Here is a 20,934-nt window from a genome sequence, read left to right as displayed (position 1 = left end):
GATGGTGATCGATAGACTTTTGACAAGCAATTACAGAAAAACAGCAGAGCAGCTCCTGAGAGGTCCTCTCTGTAATCACGGAAACAAAACAATACGAGCAGCAGGTTTTTGTTTTTTCAAAATAAATGATGATCCAAATGGAAATGTTTCATTTAAAACTTTCTACATGAAAATAAACAGAGCTTTATAATTTATGAAATGATTTGTTTTTCATTTGGGGAATTTGAGTAATACATAATAACTAAATCATATCTGTAAAATAAATAACGGGAATAGACTGTTTTTGTGAGCATATTTAACAAATCATATTTGCATTTTGCCAACTGTATTTTTTTTTTAATGATGATGAACTCAGCTAACAAAAGCTCACACCAAAAACTCAGTCAAACATGGTTGAGAAGCTCTTGAAACTTAGAAAAACATAAATATCTTTATCTACAGTACTTTTCTTTTAATGCAACTGAAAGGTTCGCCACTGTATTACCAAAAAAAAAAATCCTCGTTCATTCCAAAAATTCTCATGACTGAAATTCCACCTCTAATACACCAAAGTCAACTTTGTTTGCGCAAATTTAAGTTAATGTAAGATATGCCTGACTGAAACCCGTCATTCCTGCTCGCATGAGGTGGTATTTCAGGTGATTCGAAAAAGCCACATTTTGCAAAACTGTGATGGAAACACTTTTTTGGCTTTTATAGCTCACATGATGCTATGGCCATGTGCTTGTCAGGAACTGGCTCCCTCATGATGCAGCAGGAGCTATAGGAGCTGTTACTGCATCTCATAACTCCTCAGAAGTTTTGAAGTTTTGAAGTTTTGCAGCCGCTCACACGTATAAGGGGTGTGCCTTCTGCAGTCAGGCAGGAAAATCTGAAATTTCTTAGTGAACATTTTATCAATCAGAGGCAAACAGGAAAAACTTCTACATTTTCTCCCAATACAGAGGGAAAAAAGAGAAAATCAAATATTGTTCCCATTACTCACAAAACAATAGATTCCTGGAGAAGAGCACAACAACAGACTACAGGGAGAGAAAAGGGAAGATAAATCTTCTGCTCCCTGGAGTGGAAGGAGGACGACAGGGAGAGACGCAGAGTTGTGAAAGTGAAAAAGTTGAGAAAAGTCATCAACCATTGCTCATCTCTCCCCAAACACACACAAACTCGAAATGAGGGAAAACCACACAGAGACAGAAAGAGATTAAGGTAGATTCATCCTGCAAATAACTTGAACATAAGGATATAAAAGAGCCTGGAGGACTGAGCCCGGCTTGATTGCTGTAACTAACAGCCTGCAGAGTTTTTATCACTTTCTCTGCGATAAAAGGTGCTTTTCTTTATCTGAGTAGTACAGCGATCGCAGGAGAGAGCCGTGCTGTTACTGCAGAGTGTTATTAAGATGAAAACATTACAATAAAATCGACCCCAAGACATATTTTGCTTTAATCTAGTACACTGTTCTTTAAGACAGGACTCCAGTTAATAGGCAATTCAGGGTGAAACTGTGTGTAACTATTAACTTAAATGTATAGCAAATGTTTCAGGTAACTGCATATTTGTTTTTGTTTTTAACTTTTTTTTTGCTTATTTTCAGGTAATTTTTTTGTAATTGTTTTTGAGCTAATTTCTTGTCGATTTTCGGGGTTTGTCTTGTTAAGTTACTCATTGCCTTCTCACCATATTTTTGCAAGAAATCAAGCCCATTCATTAATGTTTCAAAGGGTTACCCTCGGGATTATCATCTGTTAGTATTATAATCCAGACAATGGTGCTCTTCAATATTTAATGAGTTTTGTTATTTTAAATGATTTATACTCCAACTGCAGGTAAATGATTGGTACTCGGTGTGTGTGAGCAGAAACAGCAGAGTAAATTAGTCCGCAGAGATAGAGTCGCAGCTGCTGTGTGAATGAGTATTATGTGTCACCGCTGCAGCAGCACAATGAAGGCAGTGAGTGAGACCTGGAAAAGGCTGTTAAGACTCATCTTCAAGACACAAACATTCACTTCTTCCCACAGCTGTGCTTTCTGTTACAAACGCACACACACTCATTCACAGTCTGAGCCAATCTCATACTTTGTTTTAATGCTGTAACTACAGCAAGCGACCAGGTCCACACCAAGTTCAATATTTGGGGCTTTTGTTGTTTTTGGATTATTGTTTTTTGCAGAAACATATAATGCCAACATTTTTTCCCTAGCTATAAGGTTATAATAAAATAACAATTCAGTGTGATTATCATCTTAACTTTGGAAATCTACCTTTTTGGATGTGAATTAATTTTCTGTGGTGTTTCTGTAATGCATTTCCTCATTAAAAGGAATATCAGCAAAACAAGGGCAACCAGCAGCTGAAAAAGACGAGATGTGACGTCTTTCAAACAAAAATGAATAAATCAATGGAAAAGGATTTGGGCATTTTCAACACGGAGGCGTTTTCACATTTGAAAGGGGAATAATACTTTTCTCTAAGCTTGAAATATCAACCTGCATAATAACATTTCTAGATTAATTTTTCATTTAATTGCAAAATAAAATAAAATAAAATAAATAACATCATCTTTAATGTCCTCAGTTGATCCCTTATTTTGGTATGCATTGAAGAAAACTTGTTATGCATTCAGGAAAATAATGTAAGTAAAAAAACAAACTTAGCAATGGCTGACATTTCAAGCATGTTGTTTCTCCAGCGTGAGTTTACTAACAACTCAAACCAGGGTTACGTCTGATATATGTGCATTATGCAGCTGGAATACACCGACTCTGTCACCCACACACATGCATAAACACTCTCACTGTCTCTCTCTCTCACACGCAAACACGCACGCACACACGCACGCACGCACACACACACACACACACACACACACACACACCCACACAGGTGTCCCCTTTGCAGTTTTTTGTTTGACGAAGAGCAGAGCTGCAGACTCGAGGTGACAAGACAAAACTCTGTCAGCCAGCTGTTAACTTAGAGGCTAAACGAGGCGGCTGTGTTTGTTACCTCGACGATAAATCAGTCAGATTAATAAATGATTGTGATATTAATTGATACAGTTGTTCGTTTCCGCTATGGCTGCAGATAACAGTTATTACCACAGTCGATTAATGTTGCGTTTTCTTAATTAATCAATTCATTTGGTCAATAGTGTCAGGTGGTGAAAGATGTCAGAGTTTCTCGAAGCCTAAGATGACATCTTGTTTTGTCCACAACCAAATAATATTCAGTTTATTAGGGGAAAACATAAATAACAAAAACAAGTTATTGTTATTTATTAAACAAATAAATAAATAAGCAAATAAATAAAGAAGTCTTTAACAAGTGCTGATCAAATTTATATTTATTTTTCTTTTTCCTGAAACTTAATTTTATCAATATATAAAGAAGAGGTTTATGAAAACAGCTTTCTGGACATTTTTCTCCCCATTTTTAGATATCAGTATCTAATAATCCAGATCATTTTCAGATCATTTCCTTGTCACCTTTTACTATGTTTTTTTGCAGTTTGCGATACATTTCTTGCTAAGTTGCTCATTATGCATTTTCTCGTGTTTTCTCCGGCCTCTAAATGCAGCACAAGAAAACTGATGTTGATTCAGGTGTTAAGCCTCCTGCAGACTGTGAGTTTAGTGCAATTTTATAAGTTTAGTGCAGCTACACTCTGCAACACGGATGTGAATAAACTTGAGCACGACATCAAGTTTGATGTGTGCAGACTGCGATGACATCACCTACTGAATCGCAGGCTACATCCGACGTCCATTGACGTCGAGGCGCATGAACAGAGGGTCGTCAATTTATCAACGCCGCTGTAGTGGTAGAGAAAAATGTAAACAAACAAATCGAGCCTTTGCTGTAGCGGCATTTATGTGTCGGGGAAAATCAAGAGAAGAGGAGAAGAATATGGCGAGAAAAAAAGACTAACTTGGCACGCCAGTTTTGCAACAAGAGCTCAAAGTACGTATTAGCATCTATTAGCATTTAGCACTGTTGCACTGGTCATCGCATCATTTCATGCTGCATTTCTATTGGCTGGTTAGTGGAGGTAGGTCGTAACAGCTGTCACATTGTGAGATTCTCATCCCAAATTTCTGACAGTCAGATATTTTTCCCAGGCTGTCTTTGATCGCACGACCGTAACAACAGCCGTCCTCGCACCTCTCTCACTGTGAGATCTTTCGTCTGAGACAGCCCCAAATTGCACGGTGTATACGAGGCTTTAAAGGGTTGGTGACCAGCAGCTCGGTATTAAGGTAAAATTGCGGTTGGGTTTTGTAACCTCTCAGCTTGATGGACAGCTCTGTCAGCTGACGAGTTGACTCATCAGAAAAAAAGGTCCTGACAGGTTTGTATCAGATGCAGAACGATGAGAGAGCTGTTTTTCCTGCTTTATAAACCTTTGCACTCAGACCAACCACACCAGTCGACCAATGAGAGCCGGTCACTCAGCCGGCCTGTTCTCCACGCTCTCTGCAGCGTGGATGGTCCGCATGTCTATAAATAGCTTCACTAAGAGCGTTTTTTGTGAGGGTTTTCCATCCTCCTGTCGCTAACCCAAACAGCCCCTTAAAAACAGGCTGTTAGTGCTGCAGCCAACCAGCTGCCTGCTCCGCCCGCCGCATGTGGGGCACACGTAAATCATGTTGGACATGCACACACACACACACACACACACACACACACACACACACGTTCACATACTGTACATGCATCAGAAACACACAACATAAGAATAGATGTATAAAAGCAAACAGAAATGACCATTAATACAGTATACACACGTACTGTAGATTATGAGGGATATCTCTCTCTCTCACACACACACACACACACACACACACACACACACACACACACACTGACAGCAGTGTTGGCTGTGATTCAGAACAGTTTAGGAGCCATTACCGTGCCCAGAGCAGAGGCGTCATGTTTAGTTAGGATGACACATCGTGTTTAGCTTAAAGTGGTGAGAATAAATAAACTTTATTTAAAAGGATCGTGTTACCGGGAGGCTGGTGTAATTTACAGACGCACACGGTGTCTACTGGATAATATGGGAAGCAGAGGAGGAGAAATTAGGGCATTTAACAAAAGGCAAAGAAGAGAAAAGGGACGAAGACACCAGCAGGAAAGTTCTTTTTTTTTTAAAAAATCTAGCATTACAAATCGTATAAGTAGCATGGAAAACTTTCTGAAGTTAATTACTGTGATTATTTCTGACACAATGATGCATTATGTTGACCCTGATTTGTTGTCATGTACCTGAAGTGTTCAGGAATTTTTCATTTAAAACTACAATAACTGGACACAGCCTTGTGAATTCGGGCTGTGTCCTCTTTTCTCGATTGCTTCGGTTGGTTGTTTTTTCTCCAGTGAAATTTCAAAACTAAAAACATGTAAATCAAATGAGGCAGAGGACGTAACAGCAAATCAGCTCCACTGCCAATTAAAGACAGTAGTGATTTTGTTTTTGGAAATTATTGCCTGAGGTGGTTACAGCCTCTTAAACAACATGAGATAGTCAGATTACAAAAGATTAACCCTTTGAAACCTGCAGTGACATTTGTGTTTTTTTTGAACCATGAGTAAATTGATGCGATTTCTTTCAAAAACACGGAAAAAAAGACAATGAGCACTTTGAAAAAACATGAATCATAAATTGTAAGAAATGAATAGATTTAAAAGAAAACAATTTTAAAAAGATAGGGGAAAATGCCCAGGGGAAAAAAAGAACCTGGGAAAAAAATATATTCATAATTATTTTAATAATTTTGTAGAAAAGGATAATCCAGCCCATCTCAACGTCACATACAGCTACTTTCACAGTGCTTTTGGCTCAAGATCCCAACGCTCAAAGCCACTTTTCATGTCTACAGGAAAAGCAGCTGGACGACGTCAGTTGAGAACGTTGAGACGCGTGCGGTTTTATTCGACGCTGCAGGACAACGTGATGACATCTGCCACATTAGCACGAAACGGTTGGTGTCAAAAAAAAAAAAAAAAAAGCCACAGACTGTTTTGCTGTAGTTTGCTGTGAGCTGTAACTTCAAAGCTGCAGGTAAAAGAGCTCAAATGACTCCAAATTTACCACTATGGTTGCTTAGAGAATTGCCCAATTTCCAGTGTAAACAGCACTCAGACTGTGTGACAACATGTGATGTGCGTGTTCACACACACACACACACACACACACGACATGACACACTGAGAGAAACAAGAGGGGGTTGGTGAGAGTGGTTGTGTTTGTGTGTTGGTTATTGATGAGCAGTTTAGCACCCTCTGAATCACCCTGTGCTGGTGTCAACTCCCCGCGGAGACTGTGTGTGTGTGTGTGTGTGTGTGTGTGTGTGTGTGTGTTTGTGTGTGTGTGTGTATGTGCAAAATGCCTCTGAATGTGTCTGGCAGCTCCTCTCCTGCAGGCTGCACAGACTTTTCCTGCAGTCCTGTCTTTATAATTCTGCTTTTGGTAAAACATCAGCCACAAAAAACAGCCTGTTTATTTCCAGCGTCCATGGTTGTTGGTTTTATGTCATATTTACAACTGCACAACTGGTATTTCTGAGGAACACGTGAAGGAATTGTAAAAGTTGTTGCTCCATCATTATATTCTACCTTTCCTTTCTAACCCCGTCATTAACATATATCCTGTTGTTGCTACGTCACTAATGTGTAGGTATAATTACATCGCTGACATCTGTTCGGCCCCGTGTGTTCACATTGAAAGTGAAGAAAACTTGGCCTCATGTTGTCACGTCTTTGACTGCTAGACTGTCTGTGTCCGTTCTCCCGGCTGAACAGATGTTATCTGTAGCTGAGGGAGCTCAGACTGTGTTTGATTGACAGCTCAGACTCACATCTCCTCTCCGTTGTTTCCCCTCAGAGTTTGCGGCATTGATTTTGATTTTTTTTCCTAAACTGTCCATTGTGAGTCTGACAGTGTTTTAGGAGTGCAGTGCAGAATTGGTGGAGTGGTATTTTAAAGAAGGAAAAGACTGAAACACTGATAAACACTACTGTGTTGTTCTGTTTAAAGTCCTCCTCCATTAAAAAATGTGTTTTTCTTCTGTTCATGCCCACTAAAATGTTTGACCTTGACTACACCGACTTGTGTTACGAGGGAGCTGCTTTCACATTCCTCTACTGCAGGAAGCAATGTCTGCACGCTTTAGTAACGTCACACTTAGAGCGCCCCAGGGATGACGTTTTTCTGTCAACTGATGCGGTAGCTGATGTCGCCCTGGTTTCCTCCTTAAAAAGCCTATGGGATTTTTCCATTGGATTTTGGATTTTTGTAGAAAATAAGTTTGTGGCAAACAAACATTTCTGATACTTGCAAGTGTTGTTCAGGATAAGATAATCTTTTTAACCGGAACCGGTCTTGTGTCCATGAGGGACGGCATCAGGTAATAACGCTGTTGGTAAAAAGGTAATATAAGATGCATAAGTGCGTTTCCAGGCTGGGAGGGGAGGTGGACGGTCCCACAAACAACTGACTTATGTGTCGGGGTCTGATTTTTATCCCCACAACTTACCATGTGCCTCTTTTGCATAAACCCAACCATCTGTGGCTTTGATGCCTAATCGTAACCATCGTGACAGTTGTGTTGGTTGCCATGTGCTGTTTTGTAAACATAAGGACCGTGCAGCATCATCTCACCATGTGCATTTGTTGACATCACCGTAGCAGTATCTCGGAGCGTAAACAGCTGACACTCAGTCACTGACAGAGCGGTGCCATGTGACAAGTTGGGATGAGAACATGTTGGAATTTCTCAATAGGGAAGAAAAATCTGCTTCTGGCTCCTTTTTCCAATTCTAACAAATCTGCTCAACGTTTCAAAGGTTTAATGCTTGGGAAAGGTACAGCACAAGAAAACATATGTTGATCCAAGTTTCAAAGGGTTAGCTGTTATTTGGCAAAACTATATTTAACAAAATGCAAGAATTAGTATATAAACTTTTAAATGTGTCTTGATGGGGACTAGTAAGATAAGATAAATAAGGTAAATTAAAAATATTGAATGGTTTTTTTAAATGTCTGCTTGACTTTAAAGTTGACTGACACTTTGAAACACTGAACTTTTTTTTTTTAATAATGTGTCCAGACGTATGTTTTATGTTTTATCACCATCAGTCCCCCATGGGACATTCCCACTGAGCAGGAGTGTCTGTATGTGGGTTTTTTTTGTGTGTGTGCTTGTGCTTGTGTGTGTATCTTTTTTTTAAATTTGCATCTGAGTTAATGTGTACCAGGAAAAAAAGACAGTAGCTGTCTGTGTGTGTGTATTTCCCAGTGGACAGAAAGACATCGAGGCAGGAAGAGACAAAGATGGTGTGTCATCATTCTGTCCTCGGGGAGGTAAGACATCACAGCGGTGACTTTGTCACTCATCTGTCTTCTTAAATACAAACTCACAGCAGAGACGCACGCTGCAAGTACACATTTATACACAGAAATAAAACCTCACTTTAGTTACTTTCATTCCTACATGCACACACTCTTACCTGACACACACCTTTTTTTTGGTGTGCACTCATCATCCACCACACACACACGTCAACATCCGGGGGACAAAGGTCACCCTGAGCTCTCAGGTGTCACGAGATGGAAAGAGACAAAGAGAGAGAGTCCGGCGATCAGAGAGACAGTAAGCGATGGAGAAAGAAAAGGTAGAGAGGACAGGAGGAGAGGAGGAGGAGAAGAATGAATCATCGCGGTGACAGCAGCTCCCACATGACCAGCCGTCCTCAGGATGACCTGCCAGCTCTGCCCGTGTCGCAGGCATTGTTGCCCGTTTCTCATCGCGCTTCACAGCGCACAAAAAAAATCACCCTCTCTCTGAACAATGTATTTATGTGTTCAAAGATATATATTCTTTCAATCACCGTTGCAGTATTTTTTGGTGTGTGCTGTGCTGGTTTCTGTGGGAATCTACTTTCTAAAAGCCAGTTTTAAGGAGCAGTTTACCCTTTAAAACCAGAGCAGATTGGCTTGATTTCTTAAAAAAATAAAAAATGGAAAGAGGGCGATGAGCCACTTAAGAAATGATGTGTAATTATTAAAAAGAGAGAAAGAAAAAAAACCCATATATATATATATATATATATATATATATATATATAAACATTAAAATATGATCAAATTATTAAAAATGATTCTTTTTTTCTCATGTAACACAATTTTGGTTATATAATTGAATAATTATGAAAATAGTTTTTATTTTTACATTAATTTTCCAGTGACTCTTTTTTCCCTCTCTCTCTCTGTCTCTCTGTGTCTCAGCTGTTTTTCCGGTCATTTTCTTGTCACCTTTTACGAATACTTGCTAAGTTGCTTATTGCCTTTATTTGCATGGTTTTGAAAGAAATCAAACAAAACTGGCAGTATGTTTTGCTGGTTTGGTGTTTGGGAAATCCACTTCCTAAAAATACAGCTTAAGGAACAGTTAATACATTACTATAGTTCCCTTGCCCTGCCTTTTTGAAAGTCTTGCTTTCTTGCAAACATCTGTTCTATTTTTGTCTCACTTAACACACACACACACACACACACACACACACACACAACACACACACACACACACACACACACACACACACACACACACACACACAGAGTTCTGTCTCACCTGAGTTGTCGGTCCTTGCAGACGGCCACCATGACCAGCAGGTTTCCCAGGATGCTCATCAGCATGACCAGAGAAAGGAAGCAGATCAGAGCCATCCGCTTTGGCATGCTGTCGCTATGGCAACACCAAAAAGACAAGACAACAACACATTACTTCAGGTCTGCAGAGTGAAACCACAGTCTGTATCTTTCACAGATAAGAGCACCGAAGAGAAGAAAAGTTTGGCTGCACAGAGACGGAGATTTTTATGTGAAAAATCAATCTTTCTTTTATCAGCCTATAACGAAGCTGAGCTGCATCAGCGAAAAGTAACCCAGTCCTGCTAATTGCTTGACTCGACTTTTCCAAATTAAGTTCAGGTATTGGTTCAGTCATTGGCAGGATAAAACAACTTTTAATGAGACTGAGCGTTTCATCACAGGAAAGCTGGATTAACATGGAATAAAATTTCCGCTGCTCATCAGTTCAGAAATCTGATGTAAAATTACATTATTAACCCATAATGATGAAACACTGACGGGGTAGAAAGTAATTTATTTGATATTGAATCCATATCAACAGTGAAATGACAAAAAGAAGCTCAGAAGTTTAATATCTCCTGAACCTCCAATGTAGCATGCCTGATCAGATCAACCAGCCAAGCAGCCAAACTCTTAAAATCAGCCACACAGATATCAAAGTTTCTGCTCCTACTGATCGCTTTAAAAGGTCACGATTCCAACTACATAACAAGTGCTTAAAAAGTTTAACATCATCAACATACCACAGGAGAAAATACAGCTCACATTTGTTTGCCATGGTTACTGGTTTGTTATCATCAGAGGAAAACTCGTATAACACGACCTTGCAATTGTGTTTCATCGATCGCTTAAGTTTAGCGCAAATCTATTATGAAAACCTACTGATCAATATCAACTTAAGAGTTGTTATTTTTGTAACTAAAATAATGCCAACGGCATGCTTTAGTGATCGGGCTTTCAACAAACTCTGAAGTAAACCTATCTGCGTCTTTATAAGACTGTGGGAGCAACGGACAGAGTATAAAATGAAATACAGTCCACTTTGGATGGGCAGGTAGGCTGCAAACAGCAGCATCCACCTGCAGACCGTGACTCTACGTCACTGCCTGCTGTGCTGAGCTCAGAGTTTCCACGTGGTGATGTCGGAGCCTAAAAGCTTGATATCGAAACTGTTTGTACTTTACATGAACTGACTGACATATCACATCTCCAAATAGCCCAGAATTAAGCCCATAAACTAAATTTTGATGCCTTCTGAACTGCAAGGTTTTTAAATTGAGTCATTCCATTTCTGTTGAGGTGCTGAATGGCATAAAACTGAACATCTTTGACACTGAACATTCAATTTAACGGACGTCTTCGGCATTTCATCCAATGATTTACAATGAGCTGATCGTTTCTCAAGGACTCTTTGACAGGACAGCTCTTAGTCCTGTGAGACGGAAAAAAGTTAAGAAGGCCAGATGTAGGGTAGATTTGCTTTGCACTGGAGGGAACCTTGATATATTTTACGGCATAAAACTGCAGACGCTGCATTTTCACTCCTATATAACTGTAACCTTGGCATGAATTCAACAAAACGTCTAAAGGTGCAGCAAAGTAGCTGCATGAGTTATGAATCAAAGACCTCAGGGTGAGTCGTGTGGTTGAAGAGCCCTCTGAAAATGACTTGTTTAATCTCAGACATGTTTGACATTGGTAATGCATTACAGTAATCCTCACAAGGTTTGTGGTCTCTCGTACTTGAAGGCTTGAAAGTGATGAGGGGAGGAGGGAGTCGCGGTGCAGACACACACCGTCACCGCTGACACAGAAGAAGTGAGAACAACTCCATTACATGAGCACGATTTCAATTTTCTTTTCCACTGTCTTTGTCCTGCAAGTCTCCGGCAAATCACAAGTTTGGGTGCAATTTATTTGTGTCTTTTATGTTCTGTCCACGTTATCTGTGACAAACCTCTGCTGGAGTCTGCAGCTGCACGCCGCCCCTATCTGCCAAATTATTTTACTCTCACCATCCGAGGTTCAAAGGCGAAAGTGATAGTGTGCAAATGAGGCTTGTTCTTTGATCAGTGGTGCCAACACGCTAATCAGATCAAATGAAACACTGACAGCTTCTCAAAGGAAGCATCATTATCAAAAAGGCCTCTGTAGCAACACGCTAATCTTCTTTCATCTCAAATTTGTCGGCTACACAGGCTGACCTCTCCCCCCAAATCAGACATTGATATGCACGTTACTGTAGTAGCAACCACCTTTTAACACAGCTTGTGGATGTGACACACGGCATACAAATTTCCTCTTTCAAGCCAAAGCCTCGGCTCATTTTGGATTTGACAAAGCGTGCAGGAGCAAGAGCAGCACTTTCACTCCGAGCCTACAGAAAGCACACTTACTGATCATTAGCCGCCTGTCAACTTCAGACTCTAAAGCCGCCGGCATCTGCTGCTTAGTGCTTAAGGAACAATTAAGCTCAGCACGCAGCTGTCCAGTGTGAAAGTTTTTTTTTTTTTGGTTTTTTTTTAAGATTTATTACACTCCAAGCTCTTATTCAGCAACACATTTTAACTTGGCAGCTGCACAGTTAAGCCAAAGTCCTGAGCTGTGATGCTCAGTTTTTCTCTTTGAGACAGTATCAAAGGTGAAAAAGGTTTCTTTTACACTAATTACCATCACTTGTACAATTATAACTAGAAAAAGAGCCGCGGGGTTTTTTGCCTCCGCAGTGTTTTTGCAAAACTTTATGATGTCACTGTTAAGTTGACGATAAAAAAAGGGGGTTAAAATCATTATTATATATCTTATGAGACATTTGTGTGAAATTTTAACATAATTAGCAGATGAATTCTTGGCCAAAAATGACTTTTGTGAGGTCAGAGTGACCTTTGACACCAAATTCGAATCAGTTCATTTTTGAGTGGATGTTTGTCCTGAAAATTCCTGTCTATCAAATAATGCATTACATTAGTCAGTGCAGGCTGCAGAATATTTAATGTGAGCTCAGACGGGAACAGACAGTGGTGTGTTCTGACTGTGGAAAAACATTCACAGGTGAGCTGTTAGGAATTTGTTTCAACTGGTGTGCTCTCTAAATCTCTTCGTTTTGCACCACACCATGTGTTGTGAATTGATTTTCCAGACGCACGAAGCACGTCTTTTCTCTTAAATCCTGTGTTATATATGTGAGACTGTGGGCAACAGAGAGCGAACGACTGCAGAAAGGCAGAGCCAGAGGTACAAGGAAAGGGCTGAGCCAAACTTGCAACTATGTTGACATCCGATACACGTAAACTTTGACCTGCAGCTAAGCTAAACTTCTGGTGGGCAATCAGCGAGCAACAGCCTCAATTAGGGACAGATGAGGGGTGACTGAGGAAATACCTCCTCCAGACAAGACGCTTTAAAGCTCCAATCCGTCACTGCTCAGCTGGTTTGCTGCCCGCTGAAGACAGAATGTACATACACACTTTTTTGGCTACATTTTTCAAGAGTCTGGGTGATTCTGATGCCTCTAAATGTTGGCACACACTTTTAAAAAATGAATGTTTTGAGCAAAAAATAAGATCCCCTACACTGCATCAGAATATCCTCTGCATTACTGCTTTTGCTGCGATTCTGGAGCGTAACTTTATCCGTCAGAGTGGCTCCGTATCAGGTGGCTGCACTGAACGAGCGACTGAAGTGCGGCTGATTGGATCTAAAGAGGCGTTTTTTTTTCCAGCTTGATGACTGGCAGTCAGAAACCTCGGTGGTCCACGCAGACGGCCTGAAGAGTCGTTGCTGTAGGCAGAGAGCTCGTTGAGTGTGAGAAATCACGTCTGACTGCACACTCGAGTGATTCTGCATGAACCATTGCATCAGCTGAGGTGAGCTGATTGCACACAAGTTGTCATCATCAGGGACTGCCACAAACCTACAGCGAACATGGTGAAAGTGTCTGCAATTGCATCAAAATTTAAAGCTAAAAAATGCAACTTTTGCCCTCAAGTCGGATCAAAAGTGGGTTTTTAGTTCCACCTTTTCCCAGTTGTTTCCCACCTCACACTCGACTGTCGGTGATGTAATGAGAAACTGAAAAAAAAGACGCCTCAAGCTTCAGTGAACGCAGCTAGTCAGGAGTATAAAAAAGAATAATGCTCACTTTTTATGTTTAGTTTTAATACTATCATTTTTCTTATTTATTCTGCTTTTTATATTTTGTTTTCTTTCCATCTGCTGCGCATTTACTAATGTAATTATTGTACTTTATGCCTTCCTTTTAAATATCACAAGTGAAAAATTGCTGTGGCAGAGCTCCATTTAGTCAGACAATAAAGGGCTAAAAGCAATAATAAAAGAGCACATTAAAGCAATATTACAGACAGATACATAAAGGTGAAGACAGATGAATAAACAATGCCAAAGGGGAGGGTGGGGCTGCTAAATCATGCACAGCAGAGTGCACAGAGGACTGTGACGCTGCATGTAGTGCTGATACATGATTTAAGCGCTCCTTCTCCGACAGTCCTAGAAAGTTCTCGTTCATTCGAGGACACAGCAGCATCAGAAACGAGATCTGCAGGAGTCAGCAGGGAGAGATTGGTTAGCTAGAATCATCTGAGGATTTCCAGGAATGAACCAAAATGGTGATCACTGCTGTTCATCTCAGACGCTATGGAACGATGAAAAGACTCAGCAGAAACGCTGCGTTAAAGTGAATAATTGCTTCACAATAATTTAAAAAAAAAAATAAAAAATTCTAGTTTTAATTTTAATTTTATTTTAAAAGAAATATGTTCCACTTATTATACAAATATACAAATAAAAAGTACAAATTTATGTTCCAGTGTCCAAGAATGTGAGTGCATCTGTGTATGCAAAGAACAGATTAGGTGGAAAATAGTAAAAATTACAAACTCCAAGGCAAAAGCCCTGAATGACATCCATAAATATTGCAATGCATGTTTTTATGCTTTGATGGCGGTGGGTTAAAAAATCGCAGTTTGAATGGGTTTCAATGATGCATTTTCTTTTGCAATGAACAGTATAAATGTACACAATGTATTTTAGACTTAATGTTGGAGGTGAGCTAGAATTAGCAAGATTAAACAAAAAAAATGCAATCTTGCCAAAATGTATGCCATATGCATGAACACAGCCAAAGTTATGAAAAAATGAAGAATGAAAAGTGCAAAAAATGTGCCAGAGTCCCAAAGAGTTTAAATAACTTAAAAATAATTAAATAACAGCGTCATAGATATCACTGAACTGAACACTGTCTAGCCTCAAATCACCTGATCTCACCCCTCATCCCATCCTGTCCGTTCTCCGTCATCCCCTCTGTTCCTGCTCACCCAAACATGTCGACATCACATTCGTCCATCAGACCCGCATGTGGGTAAACATTTTATCAACAGGGAACGCCTCCAACTTTCTTTACATTGTCTCTTATCAAAAAAACACAGTTTGGCTGGAGCTGAAGGCCTCAGTGGGAATCCCTAATTGCAAACAATAACCGTCTGGACTCTGGCGTTCCCTCTCAGCAGACAAAGACAAGCCCGCTATTATGCAGACTGGCACCAGAGGCCATGGGCGCCGTCCAAACTGGTATCAAACGCTGCTTCCCCGCGTCATAAACAGGGGAAAATGTGTCGAAATGGATGTCTGGGTCATGGCAGATTCTTGTGATTCAAATGAGAGCGAGAGCGGAGGCTGAAAAAAGAGAATAATTACGCTTGAAAGCTCGGGAGTAAAACTGAACTGGTACAGCAGGTGGTTCGCTCAGCTGGAAAATTCGGACAAAGGACAATAAATCGATGCATCAGAGTTAGCGGCCGTGTGATGACACTTTTTATTAAATGGGAACGAGCAGAAATGAGCATTTTTCGACTTGCATGCAGAAAATGGAGAGATAATATTTCTTTTTTCCTTTAAAACTCTTTCTAACTTCTAATTAACAGCTCAGTGGTTTATGGTTTTGTATCAGAAGAGATGGTCAAACAAACCTCCAGATTTTAGAGACAATAGCCCTCATTTATCAAACCAACATACAAACCAATGCAGATCTGAGTGCACAATAGAGTTTGTGTGTGATTCATAAAAAGTTTTTATCTTGCTGATCACAATGAAATGATCAGGCGTTGATAAATTAGGCAGCTGAAATAAAATCGTCATTTACATATCCCGCCCGAGTATATTCTGGATTTAGAGGGTGCGTCCCGAGACTTTACAACAAGGTTGCATACTGTGGCCAACAGGTAAAACTTCTTTTGGGTCGAAATGGAAACACTGATATTGAAGGTCCAATTTAGCCAGCTGGGTCTATTTGGCAGCTTGAGCAGTCGGAAAAACGCAGTTTGGAAAGAAAACGCTGCTGCAGTCCATCTGGAGTTCAATCTGTAATATTTAATTCATAAAATAATATTATGTAGCAACCTATAGTATTCATATATCAATTGTAAAAAAACAAATGAATAAAATTGATTTTGTAATATTTCATACCTTTCTGAAATTTCACCCTGCCCCCCAGATGGTGAGTGCGTTGCTTACTTTCAGCTTTTTACACCAATAAATACACAATAAAAATCCACATAAAGTGAAGAAAAATAATATTTAAACACCCTTTTTCCTCATTATACAGAGAAATACAACTGTCAAAGACAAAGACTGACAAGGCTTAACTGTCTTATTAACTCATCATAAAATACACTTCATTCAAACTCATCAGAAACAAAGTAAAACTCACCCAAACCGTCTTGGTTACTGTTGTTAGCAATCTGTTGTTAGTAAGTCCACTCTTCTAACAGTCATTAGCTCAATTTAGGTTAAAATAAACTGTCATTTCACCAAATTAGATGTAAAAAACATGTTGTTATTCCCCATAGTCTTGCTCTCTACTGGCCACTGGCTGTTTACAGTCCTGTAACTTCACCTTCCATCACCAGATTAAGCTCTGGTGATGGTGGGAGGGTTAGTGCCTGCTGTGCACTAAATGCAATGAGTTTAACAGAAAAAGGAGCGCCTGTTTATGATGATATTGAAAAACAAACCCTCAGGATCTCTAAATACCGTGGTTATACCATAATACCGTGATACCGGCCAAGCCTAATATTGCTATTCATATAAAAGCCTAAAATTAAGGAGTGTGTGGCCGTGCGTATTGGTTCTGCTTCCATTTTGGGCATAACAGACATAAACGCACCACCTGTATCAGAGCCGGACACCAGTAAAACATTTAGAACCCAATTATTAAAATATTATTTATTTTTTTCTTTTAGATTGTTATAATGATATTTAATCCAAACACGCTGGTTTATTGGTGCGAAGAAAACAAACAGAAAAGTTTTAGATAAATTAGGGCTGAAGAGGTGTTCAGCCTTCGGTGATAGAGAGTGCACATATAGGTGGCGGCGATATATTTTTAAGTGATTAATATGTGGCTGCAATTACTTCGATGCCAGTCAAAATATGGCCAAAATAACTTTGCTTCCACGCTGATTCGATTCAAGCTGAGACCTGATGTGAGATTTGTTCGTAGCCTCTGCTCACGCTCATATTAATAAATGCCGAGCATTGTATAGAAATGACTGTACACCCAGTTTTTCTCCTGCACGTTCTTTTCATAAATGAGGGCCGTTAAGTCCTAAACTTCAGTTTTTGTCACATCTGTATCCATCTAAAGCCTCAAATTCTTGGAAATGTGCTTCTTAATAAAAATAAACAGTCACCAGCATGGATCAACTTAACACCTGTGTGAAGTCTATTCAAATAAACGTCAAACTAAAAACTCCCCCCAGCTCCAGGATCAATAAATGAAACATCATTTATAACCTTTTCGTCTCAAATCTGGAATTACACACCTTTGTAGATGTATAAAATTGCCAATCAAGTTTTGACGTGGTGTTTTAGTCACAGTGAAGGTGCCCACCTCTAAACTGTCCCACAAGATTATTTTCTTTGCCGTGACGAGGGCTCTTTCAGCAGCTGAAGCAGCCGCTGAGGTTTACCCCTGAACGTCAGGTTTCCGTTTCTGCACCGAGTCAAAGGGTCAAACTGGAGTTTTGTTCCAATTAGCCTGTGTTATCTTTACCTCACCTCAGAGAGAGAGCTTTTACAGCATGAAACGAGCGCAAGAAAGAAGCAGCAACACGGTATGAAACACAATCTGGTTTAAAAGAGCTGGCAGTCAAGGAGCTCCAGAGAGCATTAAAGTGTTTGTGACGGTTTCAACGAACGCAACTCAAACCTGGACGCCGCTTTCAGAGCTCGCAGTGTGATGAACATTATGAGCGACAGTTAGTCTGGTGTGAAAAAAAAGTTGGCTTCATTACTTTTTAATTTGCCCGATGGTGAGCGGCTACAGAGCGCTAATGAGGGGAATTCTGGTTTCATTCTGATTATTATGTCCATAGTTTTGGCCATCGTTTCTATTTTTAATAAGAGCGCTGTATTCAACAAGTAAAATGTTGAACCTGGGGAAAAGTAACGTTAAAGTGAGGAAACAGACAGATAACGAGTTGTAAACAAACCTGCAGTTTAGACAAACATATTGGGACGAGAAAACAAAATATTAAATTATTTCTGAAACTCTCTGTTGTAAACTGCTGTTTAACTTTGACCTGATGTACTTGCCGTAGTAGTGTGCACATAGTTTTTCTGTATAATGCGGGAGTATAACAGCACAGTACAACTGTGTGAATGCTGAATCATTCACGCAGTTGGTATCCAAATTTTAAACTTCCTATTCTTATTTCATCGATTTCTTCCATAAAGTTTTACTTCTGTAAACTTTTAGCTACAAAAAATGTTCAACTCTTTAAGAACCTGCTTAGATTTAAGTTTTTTCTTGATTTCTACTACCATTTTTGTAATGGGAGTGAATGGACAGAATGTCAAAACTCATTTTTCACTTTTAACTTCAGCGTCTTCCGCATACTTTCAGCTACAGACTTTTAAAACTTTAAACTAGTGACAAAACTTTGAGCTATTAAACTTGCATAGCTTACATTTAGCTTTCTGATACCTTTAACAGATTTCGTTTTAACTTACAGGGAGACGATAACACAAAGCTTTCTGAAGATGTGATTAATTGTAAAATAAATCTTCTCCATCAGGGAATTCTACAACTCTCTTGATACTTTTACAGGCTTCAGATTTTAGTTTCAAAAGGTCACAAAATAATTATAGTTTTCCAAACACTTTTAATAAACAACCACATACCAGCCACAGAAATGATTCAAATGTCAAGTATTTTGCCCTTCAAAGACATTATGACTTGTATTTGACTTTTTTCTACTCAATTTGCTTTTTAAAAAGTAAGAAGCATTTCTTCTTTTGGTTAATTGCTTTGAACTTCCTTAACTTCCCTTTTCAAGAAATGCATTTAAGCTCTTAGCCTCTTTAGATGACGTAGTTTTACTTTCAATTCTGCCATTTTACATTTTAGCTTCAAGGTTTTTAAGCAGTGAAGTGCATTTGAACTTTGACAATTTTTGGGCAACTTTTTTCATTTTCTGCATGCTTTCAACAATGCATTGTGATTCATTCAAGTTATAATCTGCTCCTCGTGATTTATGTCCAGTCCCGATGTTCAGTGCTGATGCACCACTACAGTACGGTGGAAAGTAAGAACATGGGAGTTTAGTGCATGTGGAGTTCATAACCTGTCAAAGACCTGCAGCGTCAGACAAATGTTTTCATTGAAAGTGTCCTGATGCTTTAAATTTTCCATTCTTGTGCATTAACTTTCTGTTTGACTTCAAAATAAAAAGGTTTAAATTGTGATAGGCTGATCCAATGTTTGATTGTCTGACTGCTCATATTTCTTACTCTTAAGGACTTCTATGTCAGCAGCACTTTGGCCAAGTTTTTTTGTTCTGCCTTTCATCACAAACACGTTTAAAAAGGCCTCCACTTTTACAGATCTGACTAATCAATAATCAGACACAAAGCAGAAGAGCGCAACACAAGCAAAGCAAAGGTGACGATCTGACTTGACCTGACATTTACCGGGACACATTAACAGGGTATTTTGGTTATGATGACGGTTTTCACAAGTGAAGCGTTCATCCGATTGTTTTCACAGCTAATTGAAGCTCGCTCTGTGCACCTGCCATTATGATTGTAAATGTCACACTTGCATAACTCCCTCAATTTCCCTTCAGCTCCTGACTTTACTGAGCTCGTCGTCTAAAACTCAATAGGTCCCCCCAGTTTTCTCAGAGCTTTTAACCTCCAGCAGCGTTAAAAACTGAATTAGCCTGGAGCACAGCATGGCTCTTTAGGCGCCTCACATTGGCTGCAGACATCGATTTCTGACAACATCCCAAAAACCAGTGCATCATTTCCACCCCCCAAAACAGGGTTGAGACAGGGTTTGTCCAGAAATAAGGCTATAATTGGCCAAAATACCGCAGTGAGGGATCGATGGTCAAACAAAGTAGAGATGAAAGACACACAGATGGAAAATAGACTAAATTTGGGAGAAATCACTGAAAAAAAACAACACCTGCACTAGATGAACTGCAAGAATACACAAGAGAAGCAATCATTATCATCAGCGCACAATTGCAATCATTAAGTCACGCAAAGTTTCACATAATCTGTTCCTCAAACTCACACAAACATGAACACACACAAGTTCATTTGTGTATCAATCAAAAGCTATTCACTTTATCTATTTCGGCTTTCTTCTTTGTAGCATCACCCCTTCCTCAATCACACTCTCTTTCACACAAAAACATCAACTATATCCCAAATCTTTTCTTAATGATTCAACTTCTGTAACTAAAACACATGCACACTGATGTGCCCATCAGCATTGTAATAACACCTCATTTTACAGATTACATAAAAGAAAACGCCTTTTTGTTTTCAATCACAAACTCCGGCTGCAACGGAGAAAAGCATCAAAGTAAGATGCAGAAGAATCATCCTGTTCATTTATTTAAATTCTGATGTGGTGTAAAGCCAATTTTCTTTTCACAGATATCAGAAATTAAAATTCTGCCGTGACATATCGATGTGTTCTCATCCCTTGTCAACTTGTCAAATTTGGGGCTTTGTCAGTGGACCTACGTGTCAAAATATGACGCTCTAAGTATCCTCCTGTGTGTGCTTTGAATGTTCAAGGACGGAGTGTCATTTTACTCTTGTTTCATGCATGGTCTCTTTTCCAAATACTTTTTTGTTTTCACAGAAAATGTTCAGTTTCTGCCTGTTAGATGCAAACAGTCCTTTTCAAATAAACTTCCAAGGTACCTAAAACACTTTGTTTTTAGAAAAACACATGAAAGTTCAGACTTTC

The 20,934-nt window shown here is 39.4% G+C and overlaps 1 protein-coding gene across 1 annotated transcript in view; it reads right to left on the bottom strand.

Moving 5' to 3' along the window:
* Positions 1 to 9,737, bottom strand: part of htr4 (5-hydroxytryptamine receptor 4) — an 83,462-nt gene extending 73,725 nt beyond the window's left edge. The window contains exon 1 of the mRNA XM_042493792.1: positions 9,631 to 9,737. Coding sequence (XP_042349726.1) covers positions 9,631 to 9,737 — 107 coding nt within the window. The remainder of the gene's footprint in view (positions 1 to 9,630) is intronic.
* Between the last annotated feature and the right edge of the window lie 11,197 nt (positions 9,738 to 20,934).

Source organism: Plectropomus leopardus, chromosome 9, assembly GCF_008729295.1.
Source record: "Plectropomus leopardus isolate mb chromosome 9, YSFRI_Pleo_2.0, whole genome shotgun sequence".
In the NCBI taxonomy this organism is placed as follows: domain Eukaryota; kingdom Metazoa; phylum Chordata; class Actinopteri; order Perciformes; family Serranidae; genus Plectropomus; species Plectropomus leopardus.
This window is presented reverse-complemented; position numbering and strand designations above follow the sequence as displayed.